Source organism: Apteryx mantelli, chromosome 5 (assembly GCF_036417845.1).
Source record: "Apteryx mantelli isolate bAptMan1 chromosome 5, bAptMan1.hap1, whole genome shotgun sequence".
Taxonomy (NCBI): Eukaryota; Metazoa; Chordata; class Aves; order Apterygiformes; family Apterygidae; genus Apteryx; species Apteryx mantelli.
In genome coordinates this window covers 76931593-76954128 of record NC_089982.1, presented here as the reverse complement: position 1 = coordinate 76954128, position 22536 = coordinate 76931593, and the positions used below count along the sequence as shown (strand labels likewise).

At 35.5% G+C, this 22536-nt stretch overlaps 1 protein-coding gene across 1 annotated transcript in view; it reads left to right on the top strand.

Annotated features, from left to right (window-relative positions):
• The window catches only part of RGS12 (regulator of G protein signaling 12), an 85668-nt gene that overhangs the window by 44271 nt on the left and 18861 nt on the right, over positions 1 to 22536 (top strand). The window contains exons 4-12 of the mRNA XM_013960057.1: positions 6204 to 6373; positions 10033 to 10125; positions 11467 to 11610; positions 14308 to 14487; positions 15032 to 15185; positions 16468 to 16544; positions 18333 to 18533; positions 19551 to 19624; positions 22389 to 22515. Coding sequence (XP_013815511.1) covers positions 6204 to 6373; positions 10033 to 10125; positions 11467 to 11610; positions 14308 to 14487; positions 15032 to 15185; positions 16468 to 16544; positions 18333 to 18533; positions 19551 to 19624; positions 22389 to 22515 — 1220 coding nt within the window. The remainder of the gene's footprint in view (positions 1 to 6203; positions 6374 to 10032; positions 10126 to 11466; positions 11611 to 14307; positions 14488 to 15031; positions 15186 to 16467; positions 16545 to 18332; positions 18534 to 19550; positions 19625 to 22388; positions 22516 to 22536) is intronic.

Genomic DNA, 22536 nt, shown 5'->3' with positions numbered 1-22536 from the left:
AAATTGTGCACTTTGGACTTTTTAAAATAGGTAACATGTAAAGATATAGGTACTTGAATTAGCGTTATTTCCAATGATACTGACCAGCCACAACTCTTAAGAAATGACTGTAATTGATTTGCTTAATGAATTACAATCAGAAAGCAAATAGTAATACTGTTTAGATGCAAGATCACTGCTACAGCTCAAATAGTCCACAGCACCTATGGTCTACAAATGGCATAAATCATTTCATGTTAGTACAACTACCCATAACTAGCAGATTTCTCCTGTTTCCCATCTCTGAAACTATACATTTCTCCTTAGCGTAGGAATACTGAGAGTTCTAACACAGGCTGTCTTGAGCACTGTGCTATCTAGATCATCTCAGAGATGAAATAGTTAAATTGTCATCAGTCACCAGCTAATGTCTTACTTTCACTCTCACCATTGATACCTGGGTGGAGCTTTACAAAGGGAAAACTTCAGGGTCAGTGGACATATAATAAAGGTACATCGTCAGTCATCTCCCAGACAGGCAGGTGGTGAGGTGTCTGAGCTGTTCAGAATCTCTTAAGTCAGTTCTTACCTACTATTCCCTATACAGAATCAGTTCCATGAAGCTGAAGTCTATTATTTCCATATACGTAAAGATTACAGATATAATATGTGTCTTTTTCTTGTAGAGCACTTTGCTGTATGTAGTATCTGATGATTTTTTTGTTTTTAGTGTTCATCACCAGGAAAGAATTTTCCTAAGGAAAAATGTTCTTAAAGATTTTTCTTTTAAAGGAATCTGACATTTAGAATAATAAATAATGTAGAAGTGTATTTTAAAAAGTAACTAAAGAAGGCAGGATAAAAAATCCCCAATGAACTCCAAAACAAAACAGAACACTATTGTTTACACTATATACAGACAGATTATTTCCTCTAACAGGCATATGACTTATTTTTTAGTTATACTGGCGATGCATGCTTGCTGTAGCCGTGTTCCATGGTAACATAAATAATTCAAATTCCCTTAGAAGCAGTGGCAAAAGGTCTTTTCTTTAAATTATTTATGTAGCATTTTATAATGCTTTGTGTTAAGTATACTATTGGTTTCCTCTGCTTGAAGCCACGAGGTAAAGAATCGATTTGTTCTGAAGTGTGTAAAAGGCTACCAGGAATTGCTGGGGGAAATGCATTAGCATCCCTTATCCCCAAAGTTAGGGAGGAACAATGTACCAACTAGGAAGGCTAATCTTCACCCAATGGGTTCCGGGAGACTGCAGCTGAATTTGGTATGGATTCAGAAGGATGGCTCTCAGTGAATACCTTGAAGTATTTGATTAGATGGCACCACAGTGGTTCTTATCAGCTTTATCCAGGTAATGTTTTTAGTGATTAACTGGAATATCTTAATTATATGAATGTAGGTATTCTGATGATTAGAAGGAATTTGTGGAGCTGCTCACAATAAAAAAGAGGTATAAAAAGGTTGAAAAGTTTATGTAGATTTTATGAAAAAACATTTACAAAAATATGCTTTGTTGTATTCAGACTTGCTGCTTTATAGGATTTAAATCAAAACTTTCAAAGCCATCTTATCTTGAATACTTTCAAGCTTTTAGTTGATTAGATGTGTGCATTCTCTTACAGAATGCCGTTTTTTGTAAAATAAAGAAACCCAAAACACTTTACAAAATGTTAAAACACAAAAGGTGTAAAAGGATCTTATCTGTGCGGAATTTTAGGAAGCATTCTGTGTCAGTTCTGCATTTGAAGGAGGTAGTTAAATGAAACTGCATGAGTTTGCATAGAAAATGGTGGGCTTCCTCCCGGGGTATGGTGGGTCTGGAACGGAAGAGAAATACAGAGAGATGCCTGGGATCCAGAGTGCTCCAGGAAGGAGCCTCCTTCCTCCAGGCAGTGCAGGATGAGTCAGTGCTTCCATACACTAGGAAGGAGGAAGGAAGGCTTTAGGAAGCTCTGTTCACAACACTGATGTGTCTTCCAGGCACCTGAGTTGGGGTTTTCACAGTAAACTGCTTTGGCATCTTGAGATTCACAGTACCTAATCTTACTTTTTTAAACACGTAACAAAAAGGAGGAGGTCACTAGTGGTGAGACCGGAGAGTGAGGAATCTGGGTTCTCGGCTTTTCTCATCCTGGATGAGTTGAGGCCACTGCTTTTATTTCCCAGCAGAGTGATTGTGAGATGAAATACATGGCTAGGTTGGAAAGTTTCTCGGTTCCTCCTTTCCAAGGTGGTCCTTATGGAGCTGGGAATGCAAGCGCTGCGAGAGACAGGAAACCTGACCCTCAAGTCTTATGCTGGAAACATTCCTCTGCAAGGGGAGTGCAGCAGGAGTCATATGTTTATACATTCTTCATTTAAGTGTGATTTGGATAAATTGTGTACTAGAGATATAGTTGTTGGGTTTTTTTTTTCCCCATCTGACCTTTCTTTCTCTCTGATTCCAAATTATGTATTGCTATACCTGCACTGTGCTGTAACCGTTTTAACTGCAACTGTTCATATATGTAGTAAAAGAAAATTGAATAACTAAGCCTTTTGTGGGAAAGAATCTTGTTCTGAATGGTTTTCACATTAATAGGAACCCCTGCAGAAATCTGTACAGATTTTTAAAGGAAACTGCATTTTTGTTTCAGGGGAGAAAAAAGCAGCATCTGGGTTAATTGTGAATAAAACTAGTCCTTTCTGAAATAATCTGAGTTAGCTAAATACAATTTGACAGAACAGAGGAAGTTTACTGTGAATAAATAAGCCCCTAATGCTGCTTTAAGAGCAGCCCCCCTTTGGAGAGCCTGTGACAATGGCTCTCAAAGTTCTTGAAAAAGCAGGCTTATTTTGATTCATCTGTTTCCCTGGGACAGCATATCAGAGGAATGAGAACCCACTGTAGTTTATAACAAATGTAATTCTGACAAGCTGGGGAGAGCGAGCAGCTTCTAGCGATTGAAGGTGGTTGGCAGTCGCTGACTGGTGCAGATACTCAAAGACCTTAATTACAGTTTGGTCTTTCTGTCTCCCAGTGGCGGCTGTTCAGTTTCCCTGTGGTGCGGAGGAGGCAAAAAGGGGAAACTCACCTTCTGAGGACTCTTGGGCCTACTGCTTTGCAATCCCTTCCCAGCCCTAAGGCACGGTGACTTGTGGGTTTCAAGTTGAGCAGTTCATGTGACTACTGCTCCCTAATTTCCCCAAATCAGCCAAGTAGGCTTAAACAGTTTGGTATGTGGGATAAGTTTACCTTTCTGATTTTACCTGAAAGGGTCTAGGAAATATTCATCTGAATTTCTCCACTGCAGAAATTCGTTGGGGACTGAACCCTCTAGCAGTGAGGCAGGGTTTAGTAACAGCTGTAACTGTTCCAGATGTATCAAGAGGTGGGTGTTTGTTCACAGCCTGGACTGTAGCATAAAATATATCCACCTGCAGAGTTAAAGCAAAATAATTTAGATAATAAATTAAGATAATAATTCACTTCAGATTCACATTAGCCTCTTTCACAATAGTTTCACTGTGGTGACAGGTATTCTCTAATGAAGCTAACAGTTGACTTGCTTCTGTTCTTTGGTATGTGTCTTACAGGAAAAAGTGAATAAATACTTGACATAAGACAATCTGGAATTATTTGCTGAGTCTTTTTACTTAGATTTGATCAATATGGCCATAAAGGGAGGAAAAATATTCTTCTTATATTTTAAACAAGGATAATGTTTAATAAGAAATAGTTACATTTTGACTTCTCCCTAATCTTATTCAGTATCTTTGTCTTATTTTGCTTAAACAATAGTTTTGCTTACAGAAATTGTAGATAGCTGTTACACCTTAGTAGATATTTCTAAGCTCTCGAATGCATTTAGTTTAAAAATCAAGTTTCATAAGAATTGTTTTCTTTAAATTTTCTTATCTTGATGTCTTTATAACTGTCTTTATAACTTTTTGCTGTCTTTATAACTATCTTTGAATGGTCCCTTTTTCAAAGTTCATACTTTCAGGGAGAAACAATAATGTTTTGTAACATAGAATATAGAAATGCAAAGTCATTTTGTATATATAAGAAAAAAGGAGTCCTTGAGAGATCTTATAAAGTAATAATTTCGGTGAAATTACTCCTTGCTTCCATTAGTGCAGGTGATTAAGTGAGGAAAATAAACAATAAGAAAAATGTCCTTGTGAAGAGTAGGCTATTTCTTACTGGTTGTGAGTTCCATTTTTTCAATGAGTTTGCATTTATAGTGAGCTGTATATTTGCTTTTATGTTTGGCATAGAATTATTGAAGATATCACCTATTTATCTGAGGATATGGTTTTCTTGTATCCTCTATTACAGCTCATATTTCAAAGAATCCAATGACTACCTTTTTCATAAAATCACTTCATCACAGTATCATTCAGTTTGGAAGGGACCTCAGGAGAACTCTAGTGCAACCTTCTGCTTAAAGCAAGGTCAGCTATGAGATCAGACAAGGTTGCTCAGGGTTTTATTCAGTTGTGTCTACACAATTAATTAAACCTCAGATGACATCTGTGAAGTGGGTGACTGTGAGTATTACTCTACCAATTTTACATTTGTGTAAACTGAGAGATGGTGAGAGTAGTGATTTGTAAAAGGGCATGCAACAAATAAATGAGAAGTTTGTGAACAGGACCATGCTGTATCAATGTACAATTCCCTTTTTTGTTAGAACAGTCTTCTCTTTCACCTTTCCACTTCTGTGAACAAGTGATCAATTTTTAATATTTTTTGTGTATACTCTATTTACTGATCTGTGACAAAGATGATCTTGGATTAATGATAAATACTTGAAATTAGTACAGTCATGCTACTACACATGGATGTATTTTTCCTAAATTCTCTAAGGATTCTTTTTAATTCATCTTTCCAAATACAAAAGACATTTCTGTTCAAAAGTATCTGGTCATTTCTCAGCTTCATCCTGAGAGAAGGCATTGGGTGAGCATAGTTTGACATTGAGTTTTTCAGTTGGTTTTGCTTGCCAGGTGTCATCAAAATCTGTTGACAACCTGCAACTATTGTTCTCTCTTATTTCTTATAGCAGTATTGCTACCCTTTTAGCACTTAAATTCCTGTAACATCATGTTACAGTATTTTGTATGAGCTGGCTAATGGGATGTCATCTCAACATTATTTTTGTTACGAATCTGTTGTAGTGGTATGTATTCTCTCATTTTGAATATTTCCATTTTTTCCTATGCTCAGTTTGAAAACACTGTTAGTTTAATTCTTTCTCTCCTGGCTCAGACTCTTTAGGAAAATACTATATTTAGATACAATCATTATTCTACTAAAACAGATTGTTATTTCTTCTGTGGTCTCCACAGAATTTTACAATGATCACCAATGTCAAGACGACCCCCAAAATACTCCAGCAAGGACAGGTTGGAAAAAGGCTCCCAAAAGGCAGCTGAAAAGCAGTCCCCTTGGAACTGTTCTGCTGAGTTGTTCACACAAAGACTGGGAGAACATCGGCGTCTCCCGATTATTGCAGTATGTTGGCTTTAGTCTGGGAGAGAGTCGTGGATCCCTGTTTTTGTGAGAAAGTCTGTTGATCAGTTCAGGGTCTATGGATTGATGGCTGTTTCCCATGGGTGAAGAAAGAAGCCATCCATTACTAGCCCTTTCTCATTGCTATTCTTTTGCTCAGTTGTCCCCTTTCCTAAATTTTCAGCATTTAGCAAGAATCTCTCATTTCCATGGAACATTTCACAGAGTCCATGTCTACTGATATAAGAGTGTATAAAATTTTGCTATCTTCTATTGCCAGATAGGTTTTTGTCCACTTTTTGGTGAAAGGTGGTTTCTTAAAGGTCCACCTTCTTTGGATAATCCTCTAAAGGATTGCAGTTTGTGGGGACAAGAATGTAAGAAGGAAATATTATCCAAAATACTTTTTTTTCTACAGCAAGAAAAGACACAATTTGTCTTTCTGCCTTCCCTTTTGCTTCTGCCAGGGAATTGCTGTTAAGACACTAGTATAATTTTCTTTGCAGTGGAACAGAAGAAAATTTGAGAGTATTTTTTTTTTTTTTCTGTGCAGTTGCTCCTAAAAAGAATGAGAAGGGATCTTGTGAAGTCTGCACTACTGTGAACTTTGATCAGGTGGAATAATATATATGGAAAAAAATGCTGTAGAAAGAAGAGTAAAAGAGAGTAATATTTTATTGACTAATTTGTTAATTTTTTTAACAGAACTGAACAGCACTGATTTAAAAGACTGCATCAGTGAGAATAGCCTCAGTAGCAATGCTAGTCTTCCCAGTGTACAGAGCTGTCGACGACTGCGAGAAAGAAGAGTTGCAAGCTGGGCTGTTTCATTTGAGCGTCTTCTTCAGGATCCTGTTGGCATTAAATATTTTTCCGTAAGTTTTGAGTGACAATAAGAAGCCTTTCAAAATATCTGATATGGCTGCAGTAATTTTTCTGTGTTCTTTTTTTTTCTTGCCACTATCCTTACATAGGACAAAAGGTTAGGAGATCATTGTTATACAGTTGTTACCTGAACATCTTTCTAAGTTTAACTGAACTGGCTTGCAGTTGAATAAGCGTTCATAGTAGTCCACATGTTTTCATGTACTTCTGGATAGCAAAGGTTTCTGATAAAAATGTAGGTTGTGTCTGAATATTTAGTAAGATTCCCCATTTTGTAAAACAGTTATGTTCAATTATAGTTGTATCTGTAGTCAAGATATTTTGAAAGAAAAAGATCAGGTGTCAATAGTTTTCTAAGAATTAGCCTATTCATTTGTTTTCATACTGAAATGTTGGAAGCCATGCAGAAGATTCTTTCAATGACAAAATGGCTGATCTTGAGGCAAAAGTACTTTAGAAATATTTTGGGAAGTAATTAAATAGTTAACAGCACTTGTTAAAGGTGCAGCTTGCAGGAGTAATACTGGGTATTTGCAAAGCATAAATTAAGCTTCCTGACTACCTTTATGAAGTTGTCTCTATTTTACATACAAGAAAATTGAACTGTATGTATGTGTTGCTGTTTCAGATTATCACAGGAGACCATTCAGTGCTGTTTAAATCATTTTCAGAAACAGTACAAAAAGAAACCTGTGTGTATGAATTTTAGATTATTAGAATTCTGCAGTAACTCAGAAGACAACTCCTTAACTTTCAAAATAGGGATTTCTGTGCTCTAGGTTTTTGAGTTTAGCAAAAAAATAACCAGGAACCCTCTGCCCGCCTCGAATGGTGGATATTGCTATTAGGTTTAAAATATTTTTGCAACATTGAATGATTATGACTTGTCGTTTTATAAAATTAATGTAGCCTAATTCACTGTATTCAACTTACAAGGTCTTTCAAAATTATATTAACAGGTATTCAAACAAATATTTAGGTATCTCTGTGTATGTACTTCATACTAGATACAAAAGTACATTAAAATGTCAAAATGATGAATAAGCAGGCATCCATCCTAAATGGTGTGGGGGCCTGTGAAATACATTAACAGTGAACACCTGTTTGAGGAAACAGAAGATGAAAGCAAAATAAGAATACTCTGGATATATATGTTACTTGTCTTTTCATTTTCTTAGCAGAGTAGCCTAAGATTTGTCAGCATTTCTGCTTAGTTTCTGAGACTACTCTTCAGACTGAAAGAATAATTACACTTTTGATCTGATGTTGGAGTCCACTTGAAAAATTATGTAGTTTGGGGAGTGCTTCTGGTAATTGGTTGGCTTTTCTTGTTACTTTTAAGCTGTCAGTAAACTTATTTACATACACTTAAGAAATAGGTGCAATAATTTTTCAGTACCATGAAAGTTCAAAATTTCTCTTAAAAAGTTAGAAAAGAGCTAACAGACTATTTTATTAAGTTGCTGGGTTAAAAAGCTAAAGATGACTTTTCATTTCAGCAAAATATGAGCTTCAGATACTAAATTCAGGAAGTTTTACTGATTTTTTTTTTTTTCTATTTTATTCTAATTAGAAGTTATTTTTATGAACATTACAAAAGTGTATGTGTTAAAGAAATACCCAATTTAAAGAAAAACTTGGGGATGTTGAAATTTATTGTGTGCACCACCAATTTCTTGAGGCCCAGGAGAGATTCACAGTCTCTACTTAGGTTTTACCTGCAACCTGGATATCATAATGCCTTGAAGTCTGGCATGAAGGCTGGTGAGTCATGGTGCCTAAAATAAATGCCCTTCAACTGACAGGTTAACATGCCTTCAAAGGGAAGTCCAGAAAGGCCACAGACTGAGAAGGGAATCACCTGTAACTAGCCAAAAGAAATTGCTATATAGATATCTGCCAGTAACCAAGCACCTTCAGAGCATGAGCATTTAATTCAAGGTTGTGTAGTAAGCGTCGTGGTCCATTTGGAATTCTGAATGCATAGTCATCTCCTGAGGACAGATTTGTCACAGAGCAGGAATTACTCTCTAAGAGGAAGAGGTTTGCATATTTTGCAAATACTCACATTTTGCATAATACTGTGTTGAGTAGAACAGTAATCCTGGAAGTGAGAGACCTGATTTCAGTTCCCTCCTGATGTGGTTCAGACCAACATCTGCTTCCCAGAAATATATAACAATGAAGAAGCTACATAATGTTCCAACTGGGGCACCGTCCATTCTTCCTGATGAAGCTGAATAGTGCAGCCAGGTGTGCTAAAATCATGGGGCCAGAAAAGAAAAAAAAAGAGATTGGCCATAGATTTGTAGTGCAGGCACAGAGCTAGGAAGTGGGCAATTGCATTCTGGTTCCTGCTCACAAATTTGTTTCTCTTTTAATCTTTGATTACATGTAGAATGCAAAAATATGCCCTGACTACTCTCTGGATTGTGTTTTAGGCTTTCTGTGTCTCAGGTGAAGTATCTCAAAAGCTTTTAGGTTATATTGGGAAGTGGCTAGTGGATTTAGGATCCCTGTATTGTAGTCTTTCTCAATTGCTTTCCTACAGTTGGACTCCCTAAATTCCAGGTAAATCTTAAAAGTTCTAAGTCTCTCTGTGAAGATTTGTCTCATACTGCTTTTCTGAGGCTGCTTTTGTATGTTAAGGAAACTCAAGTGATATCAGCATGACGCTTGAGTGAAATTTGTGGCTTGTGGGCTAATTTAAAATAAGATCCTCAGTTAAACTCTGATACCTAAATTTATAAAGCATAAACAAGCATTCCAATTATGCGAGTCATTGGGTGATTTTTGAGAGAACCAAAAATTTTTTTAAAGATTTTTTTTAACACATAAAATGCTTTAAAGAAACATATGCAGAGAGAATATTGGATTATGCAGATTTGAAACAGGGACAATTTATATTTGTGTAATTTCCCAACCAAATTGGGTCCCAGTCCTTGCTTGGACCTTTGGATGCTTCTATAATATAAATGTCCTGATTATTGTGTGTGGTACTGGATGATTTAATTTTTTTCTCAAGAAAGCATTTTCCAGGGAGAACCTATGTGACCACATAAGCAAGCAAGCAGTGATGAAGGATATTTTGTATTTGCCTTGTGGTGCAGAAAGATGCTGTAATGAATACAGAATTGACTGTGACTGTTCTATAAACATCTACTCACATGAATAGTCATGTAAATGAGGATTGATTATTTGAGCATAGAACTGCATTCTGGGGAGAAGCAGTTACTTGTCTATATTAAACTATTAGAAATACAATTAAATATAGTCTGTTTACAGAGCAATTTTTAAAATATTGTTATAAAATATTGAAATTGTTATTAAAAGCTTATTCGTTAGTGTATGTACTAGTGTAACTTCACATGAAGTTTCAGACTTGACCAATGTACAGGGAAATGATCTGATCATAACTCAATGCATTATTCTCAATTGTATATATTTAAAAAGCAAAAGAAGAAAAGCACAAGGTACAAATTGGAAATGAACTGAATTTTGCTTTTGAAAAAAATGGACTGTGAGACTGAAATATTTTCATTATGCAAACTTTAATATTCTCATCAACCACTACAAATATGTTGTATAAAACTGCAAGTAACTTCTTTTCTTTATGCTGCATTTATTTATTTGCTTATTTTTCCTCTAGGAATTTCTACGGAAGGAATTTAGTGAAGAAAATATTTTATTTTGGCAGGCCTGTGAATATTTTAACCATGTACCAGCACATGATAAAAAAGAGGTAAGCCAGTGTTATATTTTGATACATGATGTTGCTTGCTAAAAACTGATGCTTCTTCAGGATTATTGAAATTATTGGAACTATACTTGGTCTTAGTACTGTGATTTCACTAAAACAGGGTAGGAGCCTCAGCCTGAGTTTCCTAATCCCCTGGGAGTGCCGTCCCAAGGTTAAGATGTTGGTTGTATTTATGCTTTGGTGAAGTGCAGAGGTAGCTCAGTAGAAAGGAGCTGAGGTATTCTGGATGTTGGAAACACTGCAGTAGCCCAGTGGTATGCGGTGCACAGCAAGGTAATTTAACTTGCTAAAGAGAGGCGAAAATTAGCCTCTAGTGTCTCCTTCAGCTAGACTACTCCCGCTAGCCAAAATAATGCATTTATAAGGTAACTTTGATATACAAGTGTTGCAGTGAGCTGTGGCAGACACGTTTGTCCAGAGACTGTGAGGATCTGCATCTCATCCTTTTAACATTGTCCTACGTTGGTCAGGCACTTTTGGTTACATGATTTTTGTGCAGGTTTGTAACATTTCTGTCTACACCACAGCACTGAACCCAGGTCAGGTTTACAGTGTGGAAATGGTTTCAGCTTCCGAGTTACTTTTTGCTCTTTTGTGCACCATCCATTTTTTCTTCCTCTTCACTCTGTCTTCAAACTATGTATTTTCTGAAATCCTCTTAAAGGCTCTGAGCTTGGTTTGGTGCAACTTTTTCATTATTTCCAGAATGTGGGTGTTTCAAAATAAACAAGCTAAAAATAGAGCATGATTTTTAAACAGTAAATACATTTACATTTTTCTAACTTATGGAAATTGAAGCTGAGAGAATTTATATAAATAGTAACTGTTATCTATAAAGTTTAAAATCAAAAATATCTACTCTCCTTTGTAAGGCAGCATTTGATGAGCTTGACATTATTTTTATAGTTTGATTATTTTAAATTTTATTTTGTCTGATGGCAACTTTTACTGCTTAAGAAATATCTGACACTCAAATATTTGTAATTTTAAAGGAAATAAACTGTTTTTAACCCTAAAACTAACAAAAGCTGTTGCTTGCCATAATTGCAGTAAACACTGCAATATGAGATGTGTCCATGAGAGAGATCTAGAGAGGAGAGAGCTGCGGAGAAAGACGATTAGACAAGAGACCTATCTTTGTTTAAGAATTTAAAAATAAAGCTCCTTCTTTATTTCTTATTATCAAATGAAAATTTCTTATATATTCAGGAAATCTGAATGGCTCTGTATTTTTTTATGGAATATATCCATATAAAATAGCTGTAAAAAATATGTATGCAAAGTTGCATATAAATTAATATGGAAAAGATTTCTTTTCTGTAGCTTTCTTACAGAGCTCGGGAGATCTTCAGTAAGTTTTTGTGTAGCAAAGCTACAACCCCAGTTAATATTGATAGCCAGGCACAGCTGGCAGATGATATTCTCAATTCTCCGCATCCAGATATGTTCAAGGAACAGCAACTTCAGGTAACCATAGAAAATGTAACTGTTGTAAAATTGTGTCTTTTATTTTTTCCTTTGAAGTGCTTTGAATTTCTTTGAAATAGTTAAGTATAAAAGTATTTTCTCATGCTGTCTATTTTATTACATATAATGTTTATGTCTCCATTTTCTTATTATATAGATTCTGTTTGCAGCATAGAAACAGGCTGTGTAATGGAGTGCCACTTGACACTTTTTCCATACATTTGCATGTGTGTAGAAAATTGCCACTAACTAAAAAATAATCTGAAAAATACTGTTATTGAAATGAAGGGTGAGTGCAAGTAAGCTTATTCTTTAGTATCCATGTTTAGTCCATGTGGTGCAACACTATCAATATGGTGTTTGCATACAGTTGCTTATTCTTTTCTTTAGTGGACAAGTGTGTACAGAAATAGTGTCTGATTTTGGTTAAAGTGGTTTGTAAAATATGCCTGTCAAATTGAAGGAGGCCTTCCCTTATGCTTTAATAGTCCGGTAGCTCTCTTTGTGTCTCTTAGGAAGATTAAAGGAAAATATTGCAGAGAGAACTACCTAGCAGAGCATAGATAACAATTTTCTCATCTTTTGGTGTTAGATTGTGTGACTGGAGTCAACTCTGAAAAGCTTTGTTTTGCATCCTGAAGCTGTATTAAATTTAAGGTATTAGTATTAGCAGCGCTGTAAAATAGTGTATTATATTTTTGGCCACAAATTGTATTTAGCTTAAGTGTTGTGATTTGTAGAGGAGTGTAACCTCTGTATGCTTTACTTTCATCAAAATTCCATGGGCAAGTGAAGTAGTCTGTGTTTTTTGGTTAGCTTGGTTTTGCAGCTGTGTAGGTGTATGCAGACTGTACTCTTACTCTTCCCCAATAACCTTGAATCTATGCATCGATGAGTCCATGAGATTCAGACATTGCTTTTCCATATTTTGCACTTTTGGCAGTATGTAGCAGTATTATTGCTCGAGTTCCACAGTAAGACATGTTTCAAAGCTATGTGCATTATATACGCTGAATATTTTGAGTCTTGGCCTGAAGACTGCCTATGCTCTGAAACCAGTTGCCTTTTATGAATTTTACCAGTGTACCTGTGGTTGGAAAAGAATTGGATTTTTCTTAGAAGAGAGATTCCTCTTTGTGAACGATTTTTCAAGTGGGAAGAGTCAGTGACAAATACTTCATGTTTTTTTCTCTTTTGGAGACCCTTAAAATTTTCTGTTTTTTATATACATGTTGTTGATTCGTGGTGACTCCACGTCTTGGCCTGCTTTGCCTGGCAGCCGAGGCTGAGAGCTGAAACCTAGCTGTCATAGTCTTACCTGTCTTTTTGTACTCAGCTTTGAGGGCTCGTCAGACTTTGTGCCGAGTTATTTCAGCACATTAAGCTGGCAAAACTAAACACACAAAAATTAATACTTTTTTCATAGCTTACCATGCTGAATATGGTTCATTAGAGTGTCCAAGAAACACGACAGCTGGCACCCAAGAGGGAGTGGGAGTATATGGGGGAAAGGCAAGACTGTGGAAGTTAGCATTCAGTTTGGATTAGGTTTCTGTGAAACTGCAGCCTAACGTTCTCTCTGCGTTAACTTTCTGTTTGTCAAAAAATCTTTGGGCTAGTACTTGTTGCGAGAGGTGTCCCCGCACGGTCTGAAAGATGCTTTCTGTCTGCAACTGGGCAACTGTCACTTAGTGATGGATTTCCCTGTAGACACTTGGGAAGGCCATAACCAGTTGGGTGGTAGACACTAGGATTTTTTAAGTTCTTTGCTGGTAGGGAATTTATCATAATCAAAGAAGAGGCAGTCCTAGTGTTTTTCAGGTCATGTATAATTAGTTTAACCGCAAGACAAGACATAAAGGTAAAAAAACACATTGACTTAAAACAAGAAATAGAAAGACAGTGTAATGAAACAGAGAAATTATGATATAATATTATGTCATATATGAGATTATGTTTAGCAGTTAAAACAACTTTTTTCTTTCGCTTGCATGCTAGTCTGGCTAAATTAGTTTCAGGCGTTTGCTCCAGGTCTGGTACCGAGCTGCTTCCTTATTGTGGTGTTAAAGATGGATGTTGGTCTCACCCAGAGCAGCCATTTTAACCTTGTAACCTGATGGACTCATTGTAACCTTACGGATTCTCCCCTCTTTGCCCCTACCCGCATCAATAATTAACCTTGCATATCCTATATCATTGTATAGTATTGTATATCGTGATTAGATCATATTCCTGAGTTTTAGAGCATAAACTTTTTTCTTGTTCACAGCTACCTTGAAACACACTTGTATAATTTTACAAATCTTAAGTTGTATGTAGTACTGATGTAAAAATCTATTAAAAATACTTAAAATGGCTAGTTTGCTCTGTGCTTTGTGAGGAATGTGTGAAGACATAAAAACACAATAAAAGATGGATATGATGATGGTGTTGCCAAGACTACACATCATCTCTTCTGCTTTTGCACTTTGCACTGTGTACAATGCATAGTGTAATCTATGCTAAGGGAATAGATTAAATCTTGTTTCTTTTTTAATTGGTGTAAGGTATTTAAAAGATCTAAACCAAATCATGCCTAATGCTGTTTACAGGTTAATGTCCTAAGTTTTATAGAAGTTGGCTGTTGCAAAATAGTGCTTTTTTCTTGATGTGTTATTTAAGCTTGCGTAACAATTATTTATTGAATTTTAATTTCAGATTTTTAACCTGATGAAGTTTGATAGCTATACGCGCTTTCTCAAATCCCCCCTTTACCAAGAATGCATCCTAGCTGAAGTAGAAGGTCGTCCTCTTCCTGATCCTCAGCGTGTTCCCAGCAGCCCCACTTCTAAACACAGTATCAGTTCAGAGAAGTCCAATATCTCTACACCGAAAAAGGTTATCTTTGATTGAAAACTATATTCTTAACTATTGTTTTTCAAGTTCTTTAGAAGATCAACAATAATGTATAAAAACCAATATTTCATTATTTCAATCCATATCATGTGTCAAGTGTAGGAAAAATATATAAATGAAATTCTGCATTTCAAAAATAAGGCAAATGGCTTTCCCACAATCTGTTGCATCTTTGGTTTTCTAGCAGTAAGTTGGTCATTGCTGGTGAGCGTGGAGAGTTCTTTCATGTTTACATGAGCTCTCCATGGTTTGTTTTCAGCTCCTATGTTGTTCTGCTTACCCAGTAGTATGTTTCTGTCTATGTATATCTTGTGGTTTCCAATGGTTTGGGTTGTTTTTTTTTTTTTTTTTTTTTTTTTTTGATTGCTACTGAGAGGTAGACTGGCACATACAGTAATGGTGGGGTAGTGAAGACTGCTAACCTGATGATCACACTCTCATTTTAGGAGAAGTGTGGAATGTTTGTTTTAGATAATATACCTACAACTGTGGTCTGACCAGTGATTTAATTGTGTTTTGGTGATAGTTAAGTGGTAAATCAAAGTCAGGAAGATCCTTAAATGAAGAGTCAGGAGAGGAGGATGCTGAGAAGAAAAAAAGGGGAACATTTTTCTCATGGTCAAGAAGTAAGAGTTTGGGAAAATCACAGAAGAGAAAAGAAAATGGTGATTATCCAAATGGTGAGTTTTCACATTCCACTTTGCTGCACAGTTGTTTCAGCAGTAGATGTGACTAATATCATCATGTTTAGTTTGCTTCTAAGCACTTCCTTTAACGTGACAGAGGGAAGCTGTTAAATCAGAAGCCCATAGCCTGGCTAGTATCTCTGGGATTTTTATAAAAGTGGATATGAAAATAAATAGATAAAAATCTGAGAATGTTTAAACTTGATTTTACTGACTTCCAAGAGACTTTCCTGCTTTCCAGTATACTCTGCAATTTTGTGCGCTGGCGATCTCTTTTTCAAGCAGGAACCTGCCGTTGTTATAGTAAAGTAATTTCAACTCTTTACATAGGAGTTCAAGAGCTGTATATACAAATAGTGCTAAAACTACAGCTATTTTAAAATTTCTTCATGTGCACTATCCAATCTTTTCTTCTCTTATTAGCACCACACAAGTACATTCTCTATTCAACACTCTCACTATTCTTATTTCCCCCTTTCCTGACTAAAATGAAGAAAAAAGAATCAGAGTTGTGAAAAACCTTGTAATCTGCTGTTTTGTTACTCAACTGTTTTCCAAAGTTGAAGGAATAGTTCCCTAGAAAAAGCACCAGTACATGGCCTCTAGAGGAAGAGACAGAAGTTTTGGATTGTTCATTCCATTGAGTTGCAGTAATAGAGAAATCCCGTCGAGGCACCGAATTTAGACCATATGGTTTCTGTTGTTTCTGCTTGTCTATTTTCTGTGGGTTAAAGCCTTTCATTTTTCTATGTTGAGTGAAGGCCCAGTCCCACAAGAAATCTTTAATCATATGAATTGTTTAAGTGTTCTCAGTATGCTCATATACAAAAAGATTTCAGAGGCGTTTGCTAAGATTACAGGCCTAAACTTCTGAAAGTGACTAGTGATTTTCTTAGATTTTGTTTAGATTAGAGCGCATACCTGCACTCCCCTTTAAAAAAACCTACTTATTTCCCTTCAAAATATCTGAATAGGTAAAATATTTCTAAAAATGTTTAAAGATTTTAAAATGTTCCTATGTGTTTTAAAAATTGTTTCTGCCCTCTGTAAAAAACAAGTGGGGTTGTTCAAGGATTACATGACCAAGAAATACTCAACCAAAGATTGTTTTGCTTTTCTATGCTTCAGTACATAGTATGAAGATTTGGAGTTCTTTTCTTTAATAAAAAAATGATTTTCCTCACCAGAGGAGCTAAGGTTTTGCAATAGCTTTCTGTATTATAACAAATAATAAAATTAAGGATTACTAATAATCACTGATTCTTTCCACAAACAGATTCTATTCAGCCCAATGGATTATCCTACAGACGGGAATCACAAGGCTCCATGTCATCAGCTGCTAGTCTTGACTTGGTAATGGCCAGTTCTTAATAATGACATAGTGGGGGAGCAGTGAAAACAGTGCATTATTGTTTTCTAAGAAGACTGAAGTCATTTGTTTAAAGCAGTACTTTGAGAAAGCATTTTAAAATGATACATTTAGAGGGCATGATGCAATATTAAACAATTTTAGAATATAGAAATGCAATAGCGTTTGTGTTCGTATATTGTTTCTTGTTTTGTCCTTTTATGAGAAGGATATCCTTTTCATCCTGTCTCCTGTCAATCCTAACTTTAAGCACCAGTAAACTTCTAGAATAAAAGTTTGCCTTTCTAAGGGAGCTACCTGCATCTCTTTATTATAAATAGTGCACTCCCTCTACCAGAGCTTTGAGAGCCTATTCTGAAAAACTGCATGTTATAGCTTTTCCTCTGCTTGACCTGTACTCAAGCTGTGTTAAGATGATTTCTATGCTAGCAGTGTCTGTCTTGCTTCTTTCCTCCTCATTTCTTTTACAACTGTGAGTTTTTCTTCTTGACATTGTGACTTAGCTCTGCTTCTAAAATTTGATAAGAGAGAGGTAGAAAATTTCTCAGCAACCCTGTGATTTTGCGCTAGCACGTAGGGAAATAAGTAGTGATGTTGTGATTTTAAACAATCAAGTTCTACCTTCACAGGGCAAAATTAAAATAGTATTAATTATAAAAAGTAAATGTAATATATAAAACTTATTTTAACTAGGCTAACACAGGGGAAGTATATAAAATGGAAAGTAATTTTAAAGGCTTTTTTTTTGTAGGCCTGTATATCCCTCTAGTTGACTGGATTCTATCAACTATGTGTATTTTGCCTGCACTACAAATGTTGGTCAGGGAAGTAAGCATGGCAAAGTCATGTTTATTTCTGTTGCAGCAAAGTCATATCTTAAAAAAAACAAAAAAAAACAAAAAAAACAAACCCTCCCTAAAACAACAACCTCTCTTTTCTCTCCCGCTCCAACTGATTTGAGTCAAAAAGTTGTTGGGATTTGGATGAGAGGAAGCGAGTACAATAGAAGAGAAAAAGTAAAATGAATACCCTAAAATAATGTTGGAAGTAGTATTTTGGTAGTGTCCTTTTAAGTTATAATTGAGCTTTTCATTAAATTTTCAAAAAATACTTCTGGTATTTTGTAGTAGGGTTAATGCCTGTGACATTAGAATAAAGATTAAGATTGTACCCTGTACCCATAACTGATTAACACTATACTTTTTGTTCCCTTTAATAAAGAAATGCATGGTTATCAAGTGAATTATTTTAAGATTTTAATTTCTCTGTGGGATATTCATATGTGTATCATTTAGATTATGTTACAAGAAGATTAAGTGTTGTTTGAAGACTTTTAAAGGTGTTCCTCATCACCAAAATGCTTTGTTGATTTATAATGTCCAATGATAATTTTTACATCAGCAGAAAATTACTGAGTATGGACACTTGATTATCTGCAACTTAAATAAAATTTCATTTACTTGTTACGCTTTTTGATTAGGTGTTCTATTTTACAGCTTGAGAATCTTATAACCTGTCTTATCCACTCACTGTCAAAAACTCAGCAATTCTAGAAATCTGTTTAGTTTGTGCAGTGCTGCTATCTTTGTCTAAAGAGTTTTTTCAGTATTTAAATTCATCTGATATTTTTGATATTCTGAAGAATTACTAAACTGTAAATATTGCTGAAATTATGCTTCTTGGTTTAGTTTGGTTTGTACAGATTCTAAATGCTTATGCATATTCCTAATTTTCCCATTGGGTGTTGATTTTTCTTTCTTTTTTCTACCAAGTCTGAAGCCTCTAGATTACCGGCATTTGTACCAGATAAAGAGAAATCCCCAAAATACTGCTCTGTAAACCTTCCAGATGGTTCGTCCAGCAAAATGGTTGTTAAATCCGGATTCTCCATCAAAGAGATGCTATCTGGACTCTGCGAGAAACATGGCATTAACATAGCTGCAGTGGATCTTTTTTTAGTTGGAGGTGACAAGGTACTGCATATTCCTGTGCTGTTTTTTGTTGGGTTTTTTTGTTTGTTTTTTTAAAGACTGTGCAGAGTTATTTTACTAATAAGGAATTCTGATCTCTCGATAGTGATACGTATCTGCCGGTTCTACTTACAGCTTTGCACTGGCAATAGTACGTTAGTTGAAGGAGAATGTTGGTCAAACCAGTACTGAAGTACTGTGACCAGTCAGAGTAGCCACATTACAAAAAGCAGAGGTGAGCTTGTGACAAGGATTGCCTTAAAATAATAGCTTGATTTCGGTATCTAGTCAACATAGTTTGTCCAGGGGAAGGGATAAAGCATACTTAATAAAATATATCAACATGGAAAACTGATAGCAGGTCTTAGATGGTACTTCAAAAGAGCAAATAAACGTAATGTCACTCAGTTGTTCAAAGCTAAAACAAGATGAATTCATGCTAAAATTAAGGTGTGTATTTTAATATGGAGGAAAATTATCAGCAGTTTACCTTGACAGGAAGTGATGGGTCTCATTCCAACAGAAGTATCTGTGGTTCAGAGGGAAGCTGTGGATGTGAAGCAGATTTATTGTCTTTAGTTTGTGGTGGAGATCACTCTAGATGATTACAGTGACAGAAGTCAATGAGTGTACAATGTGCCTACTCTTTTAAATCTTTTAACAACTGTTAATTTACAATATTTTCTAAAGTATCATTCTATGTGATCGTTTATTCAAGTTGAAGGGTCTAGGCTTGGTTTAAAATGTTGAGTTCCAGAATACTGCTGACTGCAGTGGAAGTTGAAGTTTGGTCATTGTCTCACAGGCTTCTGCTCTGTTAGAACTAACCAGGGAGAAGTACACCTTAATCATGTTGCTTATTGTAAATTAATATACACTAGAATACATACAACTTATATTAATAATTTTCTTTCTTTCTGAGTTATCTGAAAAGCTTTTCTAATCATGCAGCTCTTCTTTGCTGCATATTTTAAAATCTATTTGTTCTCTGTTCTTCTGCTTCTGCCATGGGATCTTTAGCCACTTGTACTGCACCAAGACAGTAGCATCCTGGAATCTCGGGACCTACGTTTAGAAAAACGCACTTTATTTCGGTAAGAGTCAAAAATACTGTCTTTTCGTGCTCTTTGTTGCCTCTAGTTTTTGTAATTGGACTAATGTAGTTTCTGAGTTACCTGTGCAGCAAAACAGCAATTAATACAGAACAGAATTTGTCTGAATTCAGTAAATAATCCAGTTAGCCATGCAACATCTTAGATTGCAATCCAGAATCCAGCATTAGGTATCTAAGGTTCCCATCCATTGTATAGGCACATTAGAAGAAACAGCTGATAGTATCAAGCAGAAGCAGCCTGATGTGAAGGTGGATGACCCAGCATTTGTAATTGAAAATGATTACCGTGTCTTGTGGTTAACTCTCAGTTTGGGATTTTTGTTAAGTATAAGCACATGTCCATTTTTAGTCTAGATTGCAATAAAACTTAAGCCGGAGGCAGGGATTCAGCGTGGGGATTCTCTGAGTGTACATAGGTGCTTAAGTCAGACATTCTGCCTAAATTCAGGCACTAGGGTCCCTTAGATTCTGAGCTAGCTACTAAGTGCTGTCTCTACAGGTAATGGTAAGATTAAGGTATTTCTAAAAGATAATTCAGATCAGGACGACCAGACTAAGGATCAATGGGAGAAATGTGGGTCCCCAGCGACATTTCCAACCACCTAGAGCAGCTCATTGTGAGTTTTCAGTGCTGAAAAAGGAAGCTTTATGGATTGCTCTCTTGGATACAAGGGTAATTTAGGTGCTAGGTGAACATTTAAATGTTTTTATGGTGTCAGTGTCTTAACTGCTCAAGCTGGTACAATTGTGAACAAGCATATAGAACAGATCTGCAGGCCCAGAGGAAAGCTTCGTGTCAAAAAGAGACATGCCTACTAGATTGAAGCAGCACAAGAATGAGATGGAAATTGATTTGTGGGCCTCCTAGTCTAATCCTAAACACCCCAATAAAAAATGTAGCCTTTATGATTAAATAGATTGTTCCCATTCCATTACCTGTAATTATGTGCCTGACTGGCACATTTCGGTAGGTCTAGTTCTATAAATAAAAGTTCATCTGAGCATAGATTTATAGCACTGAATGCTAAACAAGTCAAAGTTATTAAGATGAACATATTAATATATAATATAATGCATTATTATATGTTACAATTATATTTCAAAACCATGTTTTTCTTTTATTTGAAAATTCTAGAACATTTTAAATGTTTCTAAATTCTAAAAATCCCAACTAACATTACGAAAAATGTTGAAATAATTATTTTAGGAGAAAGTTGTGAAGCGGAATGTGTGTGATCACAGCAATCACTCAATTCTGTTCTATTTGATTAATTTTATTACATTATTGGCTGCATTTTTTAAGTGAATAAAACGTATTTTGTCAAGCATTCTTACTTTTAGCTTCATATTACTTTTCTTTAGGAAGTAGGCTAGTTTCTATGTAAGGGTACTTTAAAATTATGAATATGGTATAACATATTCAATTTATAAATTGAAACTAAGCAGCCTTTTATTAAGGTGTGTGTTTGTTCAGTTGCCAAATTAAAAAAGAACTTCAAATAAGCTGCACCATATGTTACTTATGTGTTAATTAAAATTTAGAAATGCTCTACCTTATTTCTTTCTGTAGATACACACCATTTTGGCAAAAACACTTAAATATTTGGAATTTTTTCCGTCATAATACAAATACAATGTGGCAATACTCAGTTGTGTGAATGTCTGTTACTTCTGTGTCAATTAGCAGTTAATCATTCAAACTGATTATTTCTATTTAGTAGGTGTTGTGTGCTAAAATATGAAAGATGAAGTTTCAGCAATTTGGTTTTTTGTGGAAGGGAAGAATCAGTGAGACTAAAGATCTTGTATTTAAGTAATTTGCGTGAGAGAAAAGAAGGGTTTTATGTTTAATTGTGACTGACAAAATCACTAATAATTTTAATTTCTTCTGGTGATGTCCATTTCTTCTGTGAAAGTTCTGTTACTCGTCAGCCTGCCCTTGTTTGCATCCTGTTGTGCCGTTATAGTCAAACATGGCCGTTACGGAGGAATCTTGGCACACCTGAAGAAGAGCAGTGAAAAAAGCTAGGCCTAGTTCTGTGCAGGGAAACGGATGTAAATGGAATAGCTTTTTCTTTTTATTTTTTATTTTCCTGGTTCTTTGCTATTTTGATGAAGTGATGTGAAATGGCATAACAGGCTCTGAAGCTGCTTAAATTCCAAGTGAATCTCTCTTAAAGCTTTTCCATCTAGGTTTCTCTTACAGCAAATTCTTGTGATATGGTAGCATCTAGTCAGAAATTATCATTATCTGAAATTCCATTGTATTTGTTCCTGTATTTAAAAAAAAAGAAAAAAAAAAGGTTACTGTGAAAGCCCATCTCCACTAATTGAATTATAAATTGCAGGTCTGTTTTGTGACAGTGAGAAGAAATATTTTTCTTGCCTCCATGGCTATAGAAAAGGCATGAAGTGTCTGCAAGTGTTCCAGTAACACAGTGGTCAGAGCAATCTCATTGGAAATGTGGAAGTGCTAGAGAATGGATTCAATTGGTCTAAAGTGTCACCGTACAATTAGGTTGGCTCTTGACTTCACTTAGCGCTAGAGAATGAAACAGTGGAGGTTTTATTTGTATTGAAAGTGCTTTGCATCTTCAGGTTAGGATGGATTTGTATTAGTTAAGTTGCAGTATATGCAGGGTCAACAGCTTTTACTTTATTTAGCTGTATATTGCATTTATACATTTTCTATATTTTATATATTGGAATAATTTATACTTATCGTGACAACTGATATGTTTCAGGCTGGATCTTGTTCCAATCAATCGATCAGTCGGTTTGAAGGCTAAACCCACGAAACCAGTAACAGAGGTCTTAAGGCCTGTGGTTGCAAAATATGGTTTAAATCTTAATGAACTTGTGGCAAGACTAGTAAGTATCTTTTGATGTAAT